At 36.9% G+C, this 22,212-nt stretch overlaps 1 protein-coding gene across 1 annotated transcript in view; it reads right to left on the bottom strand.

Annotated features, from left to right (window-relative positions):
- Positions 1-17,047, bottom strand: part of WRN (Werner syndrome RecQ like helicase) — a 125,924-nt gene extending 108,877 nt beyond the window's left edge. Inside the window, 7 exon segments of the mRNA XM_008051979.2 lie at positions 3,581-3,598; positions 6,186-6,255; positions 7,446-7,595; positions 8,647-8,795; positions 9,288-9,433; positions 16,190-16,302; positions 16,952-17,047. Coding sequence (XP_008050170.1) covers positions 3,581-3,598; positions 6,186-6,255; positions 7,446-7,595; positions 8,647-8,795; positions 9,288-9,433; positions 16,190-16,302; positions 16,952-17,047 — 742 coding nt within the window.
- Positions 17,048-22,212: the final 5,165 nt, after the last annotated feature.

The following is a 22,212-nucleotide window of genomic DNA, read 5'->3' on the forward strand; positions in this document are numbered from 1 at the left end:
GAAACACCTGGTGGGTGGGGGATGCCCCTCATCCACCTGGCTCTATGTTCATGTAAAAGTCTTGTGATTTAATTGGGATTGCCCTTCCTCATACTCCAGGAAACACCTGGTGGGTGAGGGATGCACCCCCCCATTCACCTGGCTTTGTGTTCATGTAAAAGTTTTATGATTTAATTGGGATTGTTCATCCTCATACCTGGTGGGGGGGCACCCCTCCTGCACCTGGCTTTGCGTTCACATGAAAGACTTGCAAGACTACCTGTGTAAAATTTGGGGATAAATACCCGCTCTAAGTTTCAATAAATGGCTTCTGCTCAATCCATTGAACAGATGTCCACTTTCTTTCTTTCTCTTTCTTTCTCTTTATATCTATCCCTCCATCTTTCTTTCTTTTAATATCTATCCCTCCTACAGAACCGGCTTCTGTACTAGACAGAGTCCAGCTTCTTTCTTTCTCCCCCAGTCTCTTTCTTTCTTTTAATATCTATCCCTCCAGAATAATCGCCGACACCATCACACCTTCCAAGGGACCCCCTAAATCTCTTTGCAGGGGCTGGCCCCCCGAACTCACAACTCCCATCTACTTAACATTCTCTTTGCTTGGTTTCTGAACACCACACCTCCTGTACTTCCTCCTTCATTAACACCCCTTCTCAGTCCTCTTTGCTGCTCTCTCCTCACCTTCTGAAGCTCTACATGTGCCCTTGAAGCCAATACCTCTTCTGTCCTCTATTTTATTCACTCTATCTTTTACTTCATCCAGTTTCACTGCTTTAACCACCCTCTGTGCTTATGATTCCCAAATTTACATCTCTAACCTCAACCCTGAACTACAGAATCACATTTCCAATGAAGACATCTTCTTGGCTATCAATAATCATCTAAACTTTAGGATGTCCAACACTGAAATCTAGATTTTTCTCACCCAAACCTGTTTATCACATAATCTCTCCACTATAACTGACCCTTCCATCAGTGGGTCTGACCAAAATATCTTGATAACTCTAGAAGTCTCTATATCTCATCTCTTATAGAGAATTCACCAGTAAATCCTTCACAATACCAGGGGAGTCCCAAAAAACCCATAATTTATTTATTAAAAATTGTGTATTTATTCGTACATGTTTAAATTCCAGTCACCTTCAAAGTACTCCCCATTTGATACAATACACCTATCAAGATGCTTTTTCCACTTCTCAAAACAGTCTCTGAACTCATCAATTTTGACGCTTTTTAGTGTTTCTATGTTTTTTGTTCCATTTCTTCCACATCAGCAAAATGTTTCCTTTTGAGGACTTTTTTCATGCAATCAAACAAAAAAAAAAGTCACTTGGGGTGGGGGGAATCAGGTGAATAGGGAGAGTAAGGAATAGGAGTCATGCTGTTTTTGGTGAAAAACTGCTGAACACTCAGCAAGGTGTAGGCTGGCACATTGTCATGGTAGAAGAACCAGTCACCTGTTTGCTACAATCAGGACGTTTCTTTCTCAAATCGTGACAGTTTTCTCAAAACTTCCAAATAAAAACTTTGTTTGACCATTTGATCCAAAGGTACAAATTCCAAGTATACTACTACAAGGGGTCAACCCTGTACAAGATAATACTGGTTTTTTTTTTCACACCCCCTCCCCTATATATACCTTTAAAATCTCTACAGAATCTACAACTTCTCACCACCCCTATAGCAGCTATCCTAACCAAACAATTATCATCTCCGGCCTGGACTATTACACTAGTGTTGGGAGCCAGCCTTGGAGGCCCGCCTGATTGACAAAGTACAGGTGCGCTGAGGACCCCCCAGCCACAAAGCAAGTCCGGGCAGCTGAGGCCCTTCTGTCTTCCTTCTTTGCTGTTGGTACAGCTGAAGAAATTCTGTGCAGTCGTGGAAGAAGAAGATGGCATGTTTATGTGAAGTACTCACAGCTAACCTGGAAATGTCATGGTTTATTTTTCCATTTTCCCACTATGCCACTTGGCCTTTTCTAACATATGCAAGGGTTAAACTCTGAAGCACATCAAGAATGCTTTCTTTCACTTGGTTATAAGTTACTAGATATTGCTTAAGTAAAAAATGATATAAGTATATTCACTCCTTATTTGATTTAGAATTATGCAGTTTAGTGTTTAGACATAAGGTTTTTTAGAAGCACAAGTTTATAGTAAGTCCATTATGTATTCATTATAAGCTCTAAACACTTATCTAGGAATTATGTAGGTGATTTATAACACTGTCTTCACTGACTTAGGATAAAGATTAGTCGTTAAGGTTTTTACTTAATTCAATAGTTAAAACTCTAAGTTAACATTTATAGAGTGGGTTTTCACTGAACTCATAATATACTAATCAGACACTTTTATGATAGATCAGCTAAAGACAGAAAGCAACCTTGGGGGGCCTGGGAAACATTACTAAAAGCTTCTTTTGAGTTCTCTTTAGAAACAAGCACTGCAGGATAAGAGAAAGGTAACAGACATCTGGACAAGGAAGGCGATTACAAGACTCTGAAGGACACAAAAGCCTAAGATGGGAAAACTCCTGACACATGAAGAAATGAACGCTTAAAAACTTTCTTGAGACATTTCAAGGACTGTAATTCGGGACTTTGGACTAAAACTATCATCTTTGGTCTTATGAATAAGACTCATTGTCTGAATGTTTATAGGGTTCTTGGCTTGTTTGTTGCTAAGACCACTAGATGATGGTAACTTGTAGAGGATATGTACGTGAAGAAATTTTCTTTGTCTTGCCCCTTTACGAATGGTATAAAAGCTCTGTGTTAACTAACATTAAATTGTCAACTGTTCAGGAAGCAGGTGTCCAAGTATATTATCTTCGTCTTTCGCCTATCCGTCTCTCCTTCAGGAAAACCCACGACCCAGCGGGGCTGGACCCCCGCACACTAGCATTCTAACTCTCTGCCTAAATGACCTGCCCAAACACTTGGAGCCAAAAAAATCCTTTTAAAATAAAAATTTAATCATGTCAATCTTCTGCTCCAAACCCCCTAAGGGTTTCCCATCACCCATCTTCATATTTATTTTCATTAATAAGACATGAGGTCAGACTCTCAGCCTACAAGGCCCTAAGTGAGCCAGCCCAAGTTACTTTTCTAGTCTCATTTCCCACCACTCTTACCCTGATGCATTTCGCTTCAGTTATATTTACTGCTCCTCAAAACAAGTCAAGCAATTGCCTTTGGCAAACTTTGTACTTTCTTTCCTCTAGGCCTGCTGTGCTTTCCCTTCAGATTTCCACGTGGCTTGCTTCCTCACTTCAGTCAAAGAAAATGAGGAGTTTGGTCCTTTTTCTTCAGTGAACTTTCCCCAGCAACAATAACAGTGACTGACACATAATAAGCACTCAAGACATATGTGTTATATGCATCAGTAAGTCTTCCTTTTCCAAACCAAGATTCTAAAAAAGTTGTTTACACATGCTTTAGTTGCTCCTGAAGCAGGCTTCTAAAAAAAATTTCTTTTCTAGCCAAGTACAGGGGTGTGTACCTGTAAGTCCCAGGTACTCAGGAGGCTGAAGCAAGCAGATCGCTTGAGGCCAGGAGTTTGAGACCCTCCAGGGCAACATAGCAAGATCTCTGTTTCTTTTAAAAAAAAAAAAAAAAGTATTTTCATATTCTTTAGATCTGACTTATTCTTCTATTCACATGAATATGATTTCTACATCATTCTCTTGCTATGGTATAGTACTTTCATGTTATTGAAACCTGGGACTCTCCTCTGTTTTAATAGCACATGCCCCAAATGAGCACTCCCCGAAACACTCTTTTGTCACCCAGTATACCAAAGCTACTATGTAAAAGGTTACAAAATGATTGCCACATTGCCCAATCTAATGATGAATTCTAAGTATCAATGTATGCTGTCCTTTTAATAAATCTTGTGTTCAAAAAAAGGAAGAAACTATAAGTGTAACATACAAGCGAAGTGCAAACTATAAAATCAGAAAATTATAAATCCCCTCTGTTGAATATGAGATAAATAGGCTCTTACATATTGTTCGCCAAATCAGCTTCAAATACATATCACCTGTCTCACTTAATTAAGATATAGTCATTCCTCTATATCCATGGAAAACTGGTCCCAAGACCCATCCTCCTCCCCACAGATACAGAAATCCATAGATGCCCAAGTCCCTTATACAAAATGGTGTGGTATCTGCAAATAAACTAATAAATAAATAGACATTCTTATATACACATTAAATCCTCTCTAGATTACTTATAATACCTAATACAATGCCTACACATCACTTCATTCATGTGGATTCAACCTAATACTTGGCACATTATAAATTCAAGTTTTTCTTTATGAAACTTTGTAGAATTCTTTTTCCAAACATTTTTGATCCATGGTTGGTTGAAACCACAGATGCAGAACCCATAGACATGGAGGGCCCACTATAACATCTACCCACAGTAACTTTGACTAGAGAATCAGCAGGCACTCATCAGAAGTAGCCCTCCAGGAAGAGCCTCCTAACTTCTAAAGAACCTTCTAACTTAAAATGTAAAGAAAGAGAGTCTACCACAGAGGGTGTAAATTCCTTCTCAATTACAATTATAGCCAGGCACAGAGGCTCACGCCTGTAATCCAAGTACTCTGGGAGGCAGAGATAAGAGAATTGACTGATCGCACAGGTTCAAGACCAGTTTGGGCAAACTTGCCAAGACCTTGTCTCTACAATAAACCAAAAAATTAGCTGGGTGTAGTGGCACACACTTGTAGTTCCAGTAAAATGTCTGAAAAATCCACATGTCTATATAACCTATAGAAACCAATACAAGTTTGCTAGCCATTTTAAGTTACTTACAGTTGCCTACTTAAAAGAGCACCCCCCCCAACCACAACTGTTCTTGATCCCTGAACTGTAACTGATAGCTTCTTCTTTTGAAATCCCCAACCCCACCCACATCCTGTTTCAAAAAATATCAATTTTGAAAAAATGTCCATGGTCAATGGCCAAATAAGTAAACAAAAAATTGCAAGACTAGCAACAGGATCCTTTCCCTATTTTCTGTTCTTTCTCAATATGTAACCTTAAGTTACTATAGTTACAGAAACTGTTTTTTTTTAAGCTGCATTATATATACAAACCCCCTACTTGCTTTACTTGGGGCCAAGAGATTTTTGGTAGCATTAGCCCTCTCCCAGTCACCGACCATTAAAGGACTCAGAATCTGATTCTCTGTGTCCATCAGCAATTTCTTTCTTGCACTCCAGTTATAACACCGGAAGTGTTATGGAAGGCTGAGGCAGAAGGATCGCCTGAGCCCAACAGGTAGAGGCTGCAGTGGCTGTGAGCATTCCACTGCACTCCAGCCTGGGAGACAGAGTAAAACTCCAACTCAAAAAAAAAAGATTACAATTATAAAAGATGTTACTTAGTTTCATACATGGAAGGAGGTCATGCTATACTTTAAGTAAATTTCACAAAATCATCTAATTTAACATCTTAGGCACAAATATTCAAAATCTCCCAAAGGAAGTTATTAGAATAGTAATAACTTTACACATATCAATATAGATGCTTTGAATATATTTTGTACCTTTTAGTGTTCACAACTATTCTGTGAAATACATATGCTATTATCCACATCTCAAACATGGTGAAACAGATACATCCTAGGTCACATGGCAGGGACTCCACCACTGAGCTATGTAATATAAAAGTTGGTGCTCATCTTCTCCACTACATGGTTTCTTCTGCTATCACTGACTCATCAAGACACCAAGAAAGACACTGAAGTTGAGTGAAGCTGCCATCTCTTTTGGAGGAAAATAGCAGTATATTGTAAAGCATCTTATATATTTTAAAGCACTATATATAAAATATTTTAAATATGTACAACAAGGATGTATAATCTTCAGACCGGGAGAAAGCTGGTTGTGTCAGTGATGTTATCAAAGCCACAAAGGCCCAACTTTAGACACCTAATGAATAGCAATGCTACAAAGTAAAAGTAGTAAGTCCTGCTTTGCCACAAGTAACATACCTGAAATCCTCATTTTTGGCCCTGATGGATCTCACCCTAATGTCAAAACTGCTTAGACATCCAAGAAGCTATAATACTAAATATTTTGCAAATACATGAATATTGTCTTTTTGGAAATAAGCCTCACCAAAGAACAAATTCACGTTCTTTCTTTTATTCTTAGATCACCACATACCTTTATTTATAGTAAGCATTTGCACAGCATCACCCAAAGTTTCTAAGTTTCTATAAATGATGAGACCAGCCTATGAAAAAAAAAAGAGTACGCTAAAGATAACCAAAGTAAAACTGTATGTCCCATCTTTAGAAAAATTCAAGAGAATGATTCCCAAAGCACCCAGAACACTGAATTCAACCTATTATGCTACACAAAGATGTATATGCCTTCATTTAATCACCACACCAATCATGAGAACAAAGAAAGTAAGCTGCCTAAGTCTTAAAAGGAAAGTTGAAGCTTTCACTTTTTTTAAACAACCAATATTACAATCAGGTATCCAAATCAAATAACTTATAAATGCAATCTAACCAAAGGCAATCTAGTAAGAGAAATCTGTCTTGACTACAGATATCCACTTCCCTCTATTTCATTAAATCAGCTGAGAATAGTAGTATTATGAGTAGTTCTTCCTTCTAAGTACTGATTATAGGAACAATCAAGTCACATCGATTGTTCACAAATCAATGCCACAGAACCTGTGCTAGTTTTCAAGAAGGTTTGTGGATTTTTTTTTAAGGAAAATTATCACCCTATTTCCCTACGAAAAATGTGTCTTTTCTGGTTACAAATCAAAAGAGTTTCCATTCCTAAAGATAAATACAAAAAAAAGAAACAATGAGTATTCATTTACAAATAAAAGTATAACTTAGGGGAAAATAAATTCATCATGGAATAAAATACATTTATTTAAGAAAAAAACAAGAGTGCTATATATAAAGCCCAGTTATACTATGTACAAATATGCAAATATAAAATATAGCAAGCTAAATTTAGAGGCAAATTCTCTAAATTTTCACTACATTTTAAATGTAAATATAAGAAATAAGGCCAGTTTCAATAGACAAAATATTTTCTAATATTTTATTCTGAAATTACTTATATAGCAAGCATATCATCAATACTATTTGTGTTTGTTCAGCCCAGGCTTATAAACTTTTAATACCTTCAGTAAGTTCCTTTTTATACACTAATTGGGCATTAATTTGGCTTCAGACAAATGAAAATAAGCAGAACTGAACAATCTGTTGATCAGCTAATTAATACCGAGAATAAGTTTCACTAAATGTCTTCCTAAGCATTTTTTAGTGTCAAACTGATAAAAAATATTTTAGTTGAGTTTGTGCCACTACTATGATAAAATTTTTCTAAAGAAATTTATGGTAAGGTTTAAAAAAGACATAACTATCTAAAGATTAAAGAGCTTTAAGTACATACATAAGCGTCAGTGGCTGCATACAATTTCTGGTCCTCAGTGAGTGGAAAATTACTCCAATTGCTACAGCGGATAGACTTGTCTTTCAGAAGCTGTTTACTGAAGAGGTGTTTAACCAGACCATTAAGGCTCCAAGTCTCTGCACATTTCAGCTGAAAATAATAAAAATTCAACATCACAAAAATTATTTCCTATTTTTAGATATTCCTAAGCACTACCAAATGACCATGCTACAAATACAACTGGAAAATGTTATACTAAAATAAAACCCAGAGACAGCCCTCAATAAATTTCCTGTCACTAAAAACCTCATTTTCAGTCAACATTTTAAGAATTTAATTCTGAAATTTCCATAATGCAGGTAGTAAAATTCTTGAATTTTAAAAGTATTGTTCATGGAAAAATGTTGTTTAGGTTAGTAGACACTCTACTTCCCCAGCTAAATGAATTCTTGGCTAAATATGAGAATTTAATGTAATGACTTCATTAATAAAATATGCGAAATACGGGGGATGAAACTGATGATCAAACTTCCACTAAGAGCAATATACCACAAAAGTTGCATTATGCTTTCCCTTAAATTAAAAAAAAAAAACTAATGGCATAAATGGATTAAAAAGATAAGCTTAAGGCTGGATATGGTGGCTCAAGTCTATAATCCCAGCACTTTGGGAGGTCAAGGCAAGAGGAATGCCTGAGCCGGTGGGTTCGAGACCAGCCTGGGTAACGTGGTGAGATCCCATCTCTACAATAAATCAAAAAACTAGCCAGGTGTGGTAGGGCATGCCTGTAGTTCCAGTTACTTGGAAGGCAGAGGCAGAAGGATCGCCTGAGCCCAGCAGGTCAATGCTGGGGTGGCTGTGAGCATGCCACTGTACTCCAGCCTGGGCAACAGAGTGAAACTTCAACTCAAAAAAATTAAAAAATATATAAGCTTCAAACACAGTATTTAAATTTGCAAATCTATGAAAGTGAAATAGTACGGGGGGGGAAGAGATGCTTGCTTAAAGAAAACTATATGCCAAGACAGTAGATTAGAACGGAAGGTTTTCATTATAGAACATTCACTTGGAATTCTTTACTTGCTACAAAAACATTATATAGCTTAAATTATTTTTTTCAAAAAATCTAACATTCAAATAGAAGCCACATTCTGTGAAACACAAAATTATCTTCTTTATGAAAATAATATATCACTTCTACCTTGTTATTGGCAACATCTGTCAACTCCACAAAACTCCTCAATCTGATGTCAAAATCATGTAGAAGCTTCCACTGATCTCCTTCAATTCCTACACCTGCCTTTTTAATTGCTGTATTTTCAAGCAACATTTTTAATCCCTGTGGAAAAGCTATAACATTTCATTGTCATTTCCATAAGTTCTGTCAAGAATGATGAATTTATTTTCTACTCTTATACATGCCATGTTTGTGTTTACATTTGTGTTTACATTAAGCTTAAATTCAGGAAAACATTCGTCTTGAGGATTTCTTTCTTACCTGAAGCAAAAGTTCTTACTGATAAATGGCAAGGAAAAACAACTAGCTTGAATGCCACCTTTGCTAGCACTAGCAGTATATTCTTGGTCATTTACCCCTTTAAACTTCAGGTCTCTCTTCTCTAAAACAGGAAAACATCAATACTTCACACATGTCAATGTTTCACAGATGTTGTGAAAATTACAGAGGTGTGAGTGAATCGGGTAGAACACAAATATGCAGATAAATGTAAGATGATGAGAGAAGTGTCACCAAATGAAATAACTTAATTTTACAGGGATATAGTTGATATATTACAATTATCAGCCATATAAAATTAAAACAAAAAAAAGAGAGATACCAACCTGACATAGAAGAAATATGAAACAAGTAACATTTGCTCTCAGACACACACAACTGAATTAGTGCAACTCTGTTAAGTTTCCCTTTAGTGTACACTGGTGGCCATTCCATGTCAAATCCCACCACATCGCCATCAGATAGACTCATGCTAAAGAGGGAAAATAGTATAAATTAACATTGAAATTTTAAACTTCTGCATAACTAAAGATATCAATTAAAAATTAAAAGTTAAACCACAGACTAGTAAAAGATATCTATGATATATACAATTGATAATGAATAGCCAGAAAATATTTTTTAAATCCTTGCAAAATATGTAAGAAAAGACATATAGCAAAAAATGGAGAAAAACAGGAAAAAGTAATTCCCAAAAGGAAATCCAAATTGCAAATAAATTCAAATAAATATATGAAGACAATAATTCTCACAAGAAATCAGAGAAATGTAAATTAAATATACATGATTTCACATTTATCTGATTGGCAAAAATTAAAGTTTCACAAAATCAAGTGTTAAGAGGATATTTATTGGTGAAACTGCTCATTACTGGTGAATGTATGAATTAGTAAAATCCTCTTGGAAAAACTCTGACAATGACAACATATAGTTAAAGATGCATAAACATTATGACCAAGAAATTTTTTTTAATAAATAAATAAAACTCTCATATGTATACAAAGAAGCAGACATGCTTAAAAATGTTCATTGCAACATTGTTTCTACTGGCAAAAAGTTAAAAACAAACTACATTTCTGTCAATAAGGGAATGAACTAATTGTGGCATAGTGAAACAGTGTAATATATAAATGTTCAATGGAATTAAATAGCTTAACAAGAAAAATTTTCAAAAACATAATGCTGAGTTTGAAAGATGAGTTACAGAGTACACACACAGCTATTTGCCAACTGTATATCTGACAAAGGCCTTTTAAAAAGATTTTAAATGGGCAAAATAGTATTTTATAATATTTCAGGATATGAAGCAATATTATCAAAACCTTGTGAGGGAATGCTAAACGGAACTCAATAGAAGTTACCTCAGAGGGGAACACAGAGTCAGAAAAGACAATCATGGGGCTTCAACTGTAGTTTGTTTTTTCATTTCTTAATAAGAGTTGAAGGAAATGAATATTAAGAAGTGATGGCAGCCTAGGCAACAAAGCAAGACCTTGTCGCTACAAAAAATCAAAAAAATCAGCCAGGCATAGTGGTGTGCGCCTATAATCCCAGCACTTTGAAAGGCTGAGGCATAAGGACTGCTTGAGCCCAGGAATTGAAAACCAGCCTGGGCACCATAGCCAGACCTCATCTCTACAAAAAGGGCAATAAATTAGCCGTGGGTGGGGCCGTACACCCATAGACCCAGCTACTCAGGAGGCTGAGGCAGAAGGAGTGTCTGAGTCCAGGAGGTCAAGGCCTCAATGAGTCATGATAGTAAACCAAGATAAAATTTCCTCAGAAAAACCAGCAGCACACCCTAGAACTCTTCAAAGAAGCGCTAATAACCACAGAGTGCAAAGAAGAGAAAAATCCATCAAGTTAGCCTGCAACTGGCCAGACTCTCGCCAACACCACCACAGTTCACCAGCAGCCTCCAGATGCAGTGAGGAAAATGAGTGAGAATAATTCAGTGTTTCTGTGCTCCTGTTGCGAACTTAAGGGTGGGGGCCCAGTCCCTCAGGAAAACTGCTTTACCCATAGCTGTGATATGCCAAAGCCAATGCAGAGCCGTGCAGGAAAAAAAAAAAAGCAACCCTTGAGCAGCCCAGCTGCCATTTCCCAGGAACTTAACCCTTGTGGGCAGCCCAGCTGCTTTCCAGCCTGCCTGGGAAGGGACAGGCCCCAAGGGGAAAAGCTCCACAGCTGCAGATAGTTTCCCACTGGGTGGGTTGCCTGAAAATACCTGAAGCCTTTAGGCCAACCGTACTTTGACATCCACAAGGCAAACTGCCTGAGGCCATGGTAGGAAGGAAGGTGGGACGTGTAACTATATCAACCACTCACTCCCTATGTAACAATTTTTGTGACTGCTCTGCACAGCAGTGTTACTCTAGTGGCCTCTGACTCCCTCCTAATCCCCACTGGGGCAGCCACGAGTGTACTCTTATGGGGTGCCCAAGTTTCTTCCCCCACACCCTCTACACTCCCCTCAAAGGCTTAAAACAGACTTTGGGTAACCCCAGGGCCTCGCCCTTCAGCTGGGTTGGCTGGGCATTTCCTAGGAGCAACATGTGCAAAGGAGAAAGCCCACAACCATTACTGCAGCTGTCTGTCTCCCACCAGCGCCACCTCCTGGATGGAGGTCAACATTACAGCCCACCACAACAGACATGAGACCTCAGCTTTGGAGAAGCCACTCCGGCCCCTCAAGATGCCAGCATGCCAGGAGAGGTACTCAGCACAAGACTGCCACAGCTGGCAACTAAGAAACTCACCACACCAAGGCTGTATATAACCAAGGAATCAATGCACTACCTATATCAGCCCCCTACGAACCTCAAATAAGAAGAAATAGTCTACCCAAATTGGGAGGGAGGGAGGGATGAGGGAGGGGTCATGAAACAACCAAAGGGCATCCAGTCCTATACCAGGGGCAGTGAGGGCCAGTTAGAAGCCCAAACTCCACCTGCATGCAGCCTACTTATGTAGTTAATCCTCACTTGTACCCCACATCCCTATAATAAAATAAAATTTAATTTAAAAAAAATAAAGAAGAAATAATCTACCCCAATGAGAAGGAACCAGAAAAATAATTCTGACAACATGAAAAAATAGTTTTCCATCACTGCCAAAGGTCACACCAACTCTTCAGCAGCAAACTCTAGTCAAAATGAAACTTTTGAAATTCCAGACATAGAATTCAAAAAGCTGATTATAAAATTGATTGACAAACTCCAGGAGAAAATTGAACACCAACATAAAGGAATTTAAAAAAAACATACCAGACCAAAACTATTTGTACCCCCCAAAGCTATTGGAATAAGAGAGAAACATAAAAATAAAGCTAGGTGACAGGAATACACGTTTGTTATACTGTTATCTACTCTTGTCTATTTCACAATTTTTAAAAATTGAACTCAACTTCTGCTTCAGGCCAAGATGAAATAATAGGGACCAGACCCACCCTTCCACCACATACAAATGGAAAATTGTACAAAACATATAAAACACCTGTTTTCAGATACTAGCAAATAAGCCGTACTGAACAGTGATCTCCGAGGGAAGAGAAAGGAAGGGTGAGCCTTACACTTGCCCCTGCCTCCCTGGAACACAGGGAGAAGAATCTCAAGGAAAGCACTGAGTTGGTGAGACAGAATTCAGAGCCCCAGGAGCTAAGAGTGTGTGAGAAACAGAGCAGGACAGAGAGAGTGAGTATGTGAGAGACTCAAACAGATGGAAAGAGTATGTGAAAGACAGAGAAAGTGTGTGAGGAACAGAGAGGGATGGAGAGAATACGGGGCAGAGTTCTGGAGAAGGGGAAGTTAGGCAGGAAAAAAGCTCCAGAAACCTCCTTGAGTCTTTGTAAAACACTAAGATGTGCATGCATAGGCTGAAACTCTATGAGATCGGGCAAACAACTATAAACTATTCAATTCTTAGGGCTTACACAAAGGTAAGAGGCATTAAGGTTCTGAAAGTCAGATTAGAGATTCTTGCTGATTACCTGGAGTGGTGAATAAAGACTCCAAAAGGGTCAAACCTTATTATAGGTCTAAATTACCCTTAAAGTAAAGGCAGCTGTAGACCTGCCCTAATAAAGCTTAAAAACACACAGTGAAACTCCGACTCAAAACTAAAAAACAGGCCAGGCTTGGTGGCTCAGCCTGTAATCCCAGCACTTTGGGAGGCCGAGGTGAGTGGATGGCCTGAGCCCGCGGGTTGGAAACCAGCCCCGGCAACTTGGCAAGACCGCGTCTTTACAACAAATTAAAAAAAAAAAAAAATTAGCCAGGTGCGATAGCGCGCAAGTTCTAGCTACTTGGGAGGCTGAGGCAGAAGGATTGCTGGAGCCCAGCGGGTCAACGCTGAGTTGGCTGTGAGCATGCCACTGTACTCCAGCCTCGGCGACAGAGTGAGACTCCAACTCAAAAGAACAGCAACAACAACAAAAAGTAAAAGAAAAGCAAGCCTCAAAATGTAAAGATGATTTTCAAGTAATTTACCTGTCTAACAAACAAAACTCCTTTCTTTGAAGGAAGACAACAAAATCTAAAATTTAACAAGGTAAAAATCACAATCCTAATAAAAAATGAATAGCTGTAAGAAGAAACAAACATATAACCAAGAGAAAAATGATCCAATAGAAAAAAAAACTAGAATAATGGAATTAACAGCCAAGTACATTAAAATAGCTATTATAAATATGCTGAATACATTCAAAGATTTAAAAGAAAACACGGATAAAATGAGAGCAAAAATGGAAAATATATTTTTCTAAAAGAATCAAATGAAACTTCCAGAGATTAAAAAAAATATATCTAAAATCAAAAATTCACAGAATAGGGTTCTTGGTACTTACCACAGGGTGTGTTCTTAAACTGACCATATAGAAAGAGAAGACAGAGCAAAGCTACCCTATATACACCTCAGCCCAGGACCCCTGGCAAGTCTGTACTGTAAAGAGGGGGGGCATGGAGAAAAGAAAAACATAGAATGAAATAAACAGCAGATCAAACACTACAGAGGAAAAAAACATAAGTGAACTTGAAGACATAGCAAAAGGAACTAGTCAAAATGAAGCATACAAAGAAAAAGAGATGAAAGGAAAAAAAGACTGAAAGGAAAGAGCCTCAGTGGCCTATGACACATTATCAAGCAATTTAACTTATGTGTATTAAGAGTCTCAGAAGGAGAAAGAGTAATAGAATGAAAGAAAAAAAAATTTGAAGAAATTTTTAAAATTTGGATCCACGGATCCATAAAATTCAATGAAGCCCAAGCAGGATAAACACAAACCATGCTACACAAAGGCGTATCATAATCAAATTGTTAAAAACCTGTGATAGCGCCGGGCTCGGTGGCTCAGCCTGTAATCCCGCGCTTTGGGAGGCTGAGGTGAGTGGATTGCCTGAGCCCACGGGTTCGAGACCCGCATGGGCAGCGAGACCTCATCTCTACAATAAATCAAAAAACTAACTGGGCGTGGTAGCGCGCGCCTGTAATTCCGGCTACTCGGAAGGCTGAGGCGGAAGGATCGCCAGAGCCCAGCAGGTCGAGGCTGCGGTGGCCGGGAGCGGTCACTGCACTCCAGTCTGGGTGACAGAGTGAGACTCCAACTCAAAAAAAAAAAACAAAAAACCTGTGATAGCAACAATCTTAAAAAGCCAGAGGAGGAGAAAAATAAACCAACAAAAAGTTTCTGCCTGCCTTTTATAAAACACATGCAATTCATCAAAACTACAATTCTTCAAGACCCTTTTATGCTCACTGCCTTCAGAGCTGACATACTACAGCAATGTCAAAGGTAAGATGGTGGAGTTAATATAAAATCATAAATAATAGATTTTTACCTTCTCTGTGAAATGAATTTAATTCAATATAATCAGACCCAAAAGTGGCCAGATAACTTGTAGTGGAAGTGAAAACATCTGTATGCTATGTCTAGCTTACATCTACCACCAGGAGACAATTAGTAAATACCTTAACTTACCTCTGTTAACCCAATATACAACAGTTTTTTGTTTGTTTGGTTTTTGGTTTTTGGTTTTTTTTTTGAGTTGGAATCTCACTCTATCGCCCAGACTGGAATGCAGTGGCTGCTCCCGGCCACCGCAGCCTCTACCCACTGGGCTCTGGCGATCCTTCCGCCTCAGCCTTCCAAGTAGCTGGAAATACAGGCGAGCGCTACCACGCCCGGCTAATTTTTGATTTATTGTAGAGATGAGGTCTTGCTGCCCAGGCGGGTCTCGAACCCGAGGGCTCAGGGAATCCACTCACCTCAGCCGCCCAAAGGCGCGGGATTACAGGCTGAGCCACCGAGCCCGGCTAGTTTTTTTTTTTAATAGACAGGTAAAACAACTTCAGAAAAGATGTGAGTGAATTCCTTACTACTTTTGTTTGTAAAATGATTCAAGAACCTTAGATTGTATTATCACAGTCCTCATTTTACACAGCCATCTTTAAAAGTACTAACAGTCATTTCTAATATTCTTTTAAAGGATCATTTGCTACAGTTTTTGCTAATTAAACACAACAGAGCCAATCATAGCCATTATTCAATATTACTATGTTGGTATTTTTAATGAAATATAAAGTTGCAGAGATTAAATAATTATTGCATGTTTTCCTAAATTGGTAAAATAAACACAATGTGTTCAGTAATTCTGTATGTAACATTGTAAGTATTAAAAGTCAAAAAATTATCTAAAGCAATAGAAAATTGTATGAATAAAGAAGCAGGAACATTACAAATTTATTTCAGTGATGTTATTTACTTATTTTTTTAAGTCAGGGCCTCTCCCTGTAGCCCAGACTGGAGTATAGTGGCACAACCCCAGCTCACCACAGTCTCAACCTCCTGGATTCAGGTGATTTTCCCTCCTTAGCCTCCCAAATAGCTGGGACTATAGGTGCATGCCACCGTGTCCAACTAATTTTTTTTCTTTTTTGTAGAGACAAGCTCTGGCTATGTTGCCCAGGCTGGTCTCCAACTCCTGGGGGCTCAGTTATCCTTCTACCTCAGCCTCCCAAAGTGCTGGGATTACTGGCATGGGCTACAACGTCCAGCCTGATTTTATTTTGTATTTAAAAAACAGAATAGAATTTAGTGACATTCTACACATAGAAATAATTATCTATTGAATACAACTCAACTGTAAAACTCAGTAGACTCACAAATACTACCATAATAATTATCACCTAAGAATCCAAATTCAAATGAAATAAGGAAATTTAAACCTCTTACCTAATATCTTCTGATAGGAAAGAGCAATCACTAGCTTCATAACTATACACAATGGATCCAGGGAATTCTAAGAAGGGGAGATGATCTTCCAAAACACTCTTCTGAATAGATGCCTTGACCTAAGAAAAATTCAAAACAGGCACAAATAAAGTTCACATAAATAATAAATGTTTACTGAAATAATAAAGTTCACTGAAGCATTTAATTTATAGTTTTAAGTTTTATCCATCAATCCTTTATAAACTAATGAAGTCATAAGGACAATTTGACAAAGATAAAATCACCCCATTGTAAAATTATTTTTCCTGACAAGTTTATTTGCAAATTCTAGTCTTATTTTCACAAAAGCATTTCTTTTCCTCAGTTTTTTCCTAATAATTGTATTAGTATTCTATATGTAATAATGTTGTCTTAAAATGCCAAAGACTGGCTGGCAGATCTTAAATCTATGAGGACTTTGGCTGGCTTTCCCCCCAAAAATCCAACAAAGTTAATGTCTGAATTATGATTTGGATTAGAACTAGTAAAGTTAAGCATGCAAACTGAATATAAAAAGAGAAAGTATATAGTAAGAATTCTCATTTTGTAAACCCAATTAAAATGTATTTCTATTTACATATTCAATGACTAAATCCTGGGTAATTCATGCAACAGCCACTCTGACCTAAACAATGACCTAGCTCACAAATGAGAATTGATTCTTTGAACAATCAGATTTAAATTAAACTTCCCATCTGAAAGCATCATCACTGAACAACATACCTTTCTTTCTTCTATAGCACATCTTGTATTCTGCAAAGACATCCATTCAGGAAATTTCTGCTGCTGTGGACTTGTTTCCAATTTTTTTTTATTCATCTTTAAAATGCCCTAGTTGCAAAATCAAAAAAAAAAAAAGACTTTATGAGATAGAATTGCAGAAGAAAAGGAAACAGACACAATAAGCTACATCTAGTTACTATGCATGCAGTATTTCCTCCTTTTAAAACAAATCAGACATTTTAATTGAGTGCTAAGATTCTAGCAGTTTCAAAATTCTGTTATTCTATGACTTTGATCCTTTCAAAGAATAACATTTATCCCATTATCAATGAAAATCTCTAAGTGCATGAATCATTATAATTTTTGACATCTTTAATTTTCTGTATGATTATCATCTATCCTAAGAAGTAAGTAAACACAGCAAAAGTATTAGAGTTATTCAAAAGTCTACTTGAAGATTTAATTTTGAAGATAGATAACAGCTCTTCTATATTCAGGATTTTTTTATTAGAAATTGGCCCAGTAAGTGAACAAGTTTCCCTTGAGTTTCCTAAAGAATTTTTTTTAATCTGTTATTATTTTTTTAGGGTTCTCCTCAATGTAAACCACACTTGAAGTATAATTTTTAAAAACACAGTGAATAAGAGAACTACAACATATTATTTTCCTTAATGGTAAAATGGTTCCATACCCTAATATGATTTCTACTAAACTCAAGTAGCCTTAAGTTCTTAGGAAATTAGCCTCAAGTCTCAACCTTAATTCCTATTACTGTAGGTTTTTTGTTTTTTTTTTTAAGCAGGATTTATTGAGAAGACAAAAGAGCTCCCGCAGTGGAAGGGGACCTGAGAGGGTGGCCCTACTTTAGGTTCCTAATAAGGGGAGCAGTTTTGAATGTACCCCTAAAGATTGTTATGATGAAACATTATATTAATGTTAAGTAATCACAGCAACTATTTATGATTTAGGGATACCCTGTTATATTTGACATTTAGTAATATAAACTGAAGAAATTAAACAACATCCAGCAAGCATCCATCTTAATTGATCATTTTCCCAAGCAAGAACCAAAAACTGAAAACACAACTTATAGAACAAAAAATTAAAAAGATGACTTTACCAAACTTACATTTTCCATATAGAACAAATTCTACCACTCTTAAGCACTGGGAAGAAAAAAGTTAACAGCAGGCTTGTAATTCACTCCCTACTAGAGAAGGGAGAACAAAAGACCTCAGTCAGGGATCCCAGTAAGCACGCTAGTGACATCACACCAGATAGTAGCCTTGTAAACTTATTAAGAGTTTTTATTAGTAGAAAAATACCAAAGAGTACATATCCAGAAGATGTTGTTAGTAAGATATCACTCAACTATCTAGGTTGTTCATTGTAAATAAGCCTGGAATTATGAATTTATTTATTTATGGCTAGAAAATAGGGGATAGTTAAATAAACTGTGTAATTGGCAGAACACAAAACAGAAGTTCCCAAACCATCCTTTGTGCACTGTTTTTGTGCCTATTGCTTAAAACCAGTCTGTTAATCCAAAACCATTAACACCTCCTAATGCAGAAGTTTTGGACTCACAAAAGTAATGTTCTATTTATACTTGGTGCTTGCCTATATTCTTTGAATCATTATCAAAGTTAGCCATTGGGTAAGATCAAGGAGTCACTGAATCAGAATGGACAACTCAATTCTTGGCCTTGCCATATGCATTATATGCAGCAAAATAAAATATGTAAAATATTTATGCTTCCTTAACACTAACGCATTTTATATATGTTAGTGGTTATTAAGTTTATATTTGCTATAAATTCAAAACCCTCAACTGAAGTCAAAAGTTGATCTAAAATTATATATATGTGACCAGTTCTTAATCTTAAAACATACTCCTATAAAGCTGGAAAACAAGTTTCTGCAATACCAAGAGTAGAACAATGGCAAAATGCCAGAAAAGTGAGGCTTCTGCAAACACAAACTCTACAAAGCCACCTATAGAATCTTGAAATTTATAAGTAATTCATTTACACTGCCAAAACAAAAAATAAGCTTCAATAACTCTCCCGTTATCCATAACACTAAAATCATTCTAATTTGAAATACCTAATTTTTAGATGTAAATGCTTTCTTTTGCATATACAATTCCAGCTAGATGCTTCCAGCCAAAAAAAATTGAAAAGTATATTTGTTTATAAACCACACATCTTTTGTCATACTTACTTAGATCTTGAGACAGATAAAAAGCATACAGAACATTAAAGTTGTGGAATAATTTGCAGTGGGAAATCCTTTAACATACATGAGATTTTAATTCTTGATCAGATAAAGTTTATTCTTAAAAGAGATCAAAGTCATAGCATAAAAAACTTTATTTATATATTTATTTGCTATATTGTTGAATATGAATGACTTTGACGTCTTTTTCTAAAATCACATCTTTTATCACGTCATAATCACGTTGTACCATCAAAGTATTTTAAATCCCTCTTCAAAATAAATAATGTGTTTTCACTTGGTTTGGTTTGAGCCTTCCTGAAATCATCTTGCCTATCTATCTAACACTATCTACAACTTTTCTACTACTTTAAAGGCTGTCCTAGATTTGTGTGGTTGTTTCGTTGTTGTTTATGTCTATTTTTCATTTTGAATGGCCCAATTGGAACATGTCTATTTTTCAGTAAGGAAATTTATCTCATTCACAGGCACAAAAATTTGAGTTTTCCCTTTCACCTTATTTTCATTAATATTTATCTTACTTTCTTCAGTTTCTTTTTTCTTCTTCCATTATTTTCCAACTGATGAAGTTATCCCTCATTCTCTTTTTTGTCATTATTAATGTTAAAATACATATCAGGTTTTAGGCTACCCTCCACTCCTGATCAAGACTTTTTAACAATATTTTCTTCAAATTCTAAATAGCAGCCATCACAAAGAAGCTCCATTAGCACAAGTGATAACAAATGGTAAAAGAGGAAGCTTTGCTACCATAGACTGAAAACTTCTTTTTCACCTTTAACAGTATTTCAACAATACTGTCTCTTTAAATTATTCTTCAAGGGGACAAAAATTCTTTAAATCTAATAGCTTTCCTTTTTCTTTAAGAAATATATCAATTTCTCCTGATGCTAAAAGTAAGCTTCAAATATAACTTAATTTTTTTATATCAAGTATTTCAAAATAATATTAAGACACACACTGATTTTGCTTTACTAGTACTATTAGTTCTTCTTTAGGATTCAAATAACACCAATTAAACATCACTTCCAAACCCATTTTAACTTCACTTTTCCTAAGCTGAATTTTTGCTCTGAATCCATAAACTTTATCAGTACACTCTACTATATATTCTACATGAGCATTGCGTTGTGTTAATTCAAGTGCTCAAAATGTCAGTTAAGCATGCCATTTTTGAAGCCAATAACTATACTTCACGAATCTGTAAAGTAAGAATTATTCACATAGAATAGTTTGAAAGTTTCCTTTTAGCTTATAAATCTTCCTTTAGATTGTCAACATAATTCAGTAATGAAATAGCCCATCACAATCCTCACCTAAACTTCAAAAGAAAGTACTGTAGGAGCTTGAATTTAATTAGGCTCACAATTTAAAAAATTTAATGTAATAATTTAATATGGAATTCAAAACCACAGGCAAATTTTAATATACAACTCCTTCTCTGTGAATAAGACAATATATTACTTAGGATATATTTTTAGAATAAATTTAACATAAAGTCTTTATATCTTCCAGTCATTACCAGTCCCAAATTTCCACTCTGTTTCCATAATACCTTGTATATCTCAAAGTATTCATTTATCACTTTGAATATTGCTTCCCTAGTTGGTTTTAGAAATTATTTGCAAAATAAATGATGTCTTCTGGTTGTTTTTCTTTGAGGATTCCATACAATCTTTGAACTGAGGTCATTTACCAATGCTTATGTATTCATATGAAATGAACATCGTGGCCGGGCTTGGTGCTCAGCCTGTAATCCCAGCACTTTGGGAGGCCAAGGTGAGTGGACTGCCTGAGCTCGGGTTCGAGACCTGCCTGAGCAACTTGGCGAGACCTCATCTCCACTATAAATCAAAAATAGCCAGGCGTGGTAGTGCGCACCTGTAGTTCCAGCTACTTGGAAGGCTGAGGCGGAAGGATAGCGGGAGCTCAGCAGGTCGAGGCTGCGGTGGCCGGGAGCGGCCATCGCACTCCAGCCTGGGTGACAGAGTGAGACTCCAACTCAAAAAAAGAAATGAACATCTTTTTGATTAAATAATCTTCTGGATTAGTCTTCTTTTTTTCTTATTTTAAAGATGTGGGGTACAATTCAGGATTAGGTATACAAGTGGTCATCGTACAGGTAAAGTTTGGGCCTCCCTTTGGTCCTGACTTTGCCTGGTTTGAGATCAGGTACCCTTACTGGTATTGCATCCCTTCCCCCTCAACCCCCAGAAGTATCCTGCTACTGCCAATCCCTTTCTTATAGTGTTATGGTAAATGTTCAGATTCCACTTATGAGTGAGAACATGCGGTACTCTGTCCTTTGTTTCTGTGATAGATTACTGAGTATGATAGAATCTAAATCCATCCAAGTTGCTGTGAAGTCCATATGTTTGTCCTTCTTTATGGCTGCATATTATTCCATCATGTATATGTACCACAGTTTTTTATCCAGTCCAGTTTCGATGGATAGCATGGTTGGTTCCATGTTTTTGTTATTGTGAATGGTGCTGCAATAAACATGCGTGTGCAGGTTATCCTTTTTGCAGAATGATTTGAGTTCCTCTGAGTATATTCCCAGTAGGGGGATTGCTGGATCATATGGAAGGTCAATGTCTAGTTCTTTTAGAAATCACCACACTGTTTTCCAAAGAGGTTACATTAGTTTGCATTCCCACCAGCAGTGTAGAAGTGTTCCTTCTTCTCTGCATCCTCGCCAGCTTTGACATATCTTCTAGCAGAACAATTGACAGTGGCAACTTTTCAATTTCCTTTGCCTCACTAGTCCCAAGCATAGTGTCTATACAGGCAGGAAAAATGAGCAGACTTGATAATCCAGTGAGGCACCCAGGCTAACTAGTTTAGGCATGGGGGAATAGAGAACTACCAAGTCAGAGATTAAGTTAAAAACTTCCTGTGATTTTTCAGTAGTATGAAACTGACAGAAACTTCCTATGGCTCATAACTGACATGAATCAATCTCTCTCTCTCTCTCTCTCTCTCTCTCTCTCTCTCTCTCTCTCTCTCTCACTCTCTCACTC

The sequence above is a fragment of the Carlito syrichta genome, unplaced genomic scaffold (assembly GCF_000164805.1).
Source record: "Carlito syrichta isolate Samal-C Ts95f unplaced genomic scaffold, Tarsius_syrichta-2.0.1 Scaffold249669, whole genome shotgun sequence".
In the NCBI taxonomy this organism is placed as follows: Eukaryota; Metazoa; Chordata; class Mammalia; order Primates; family Tarsiidae; genus Carlito; species Carlito syrichta.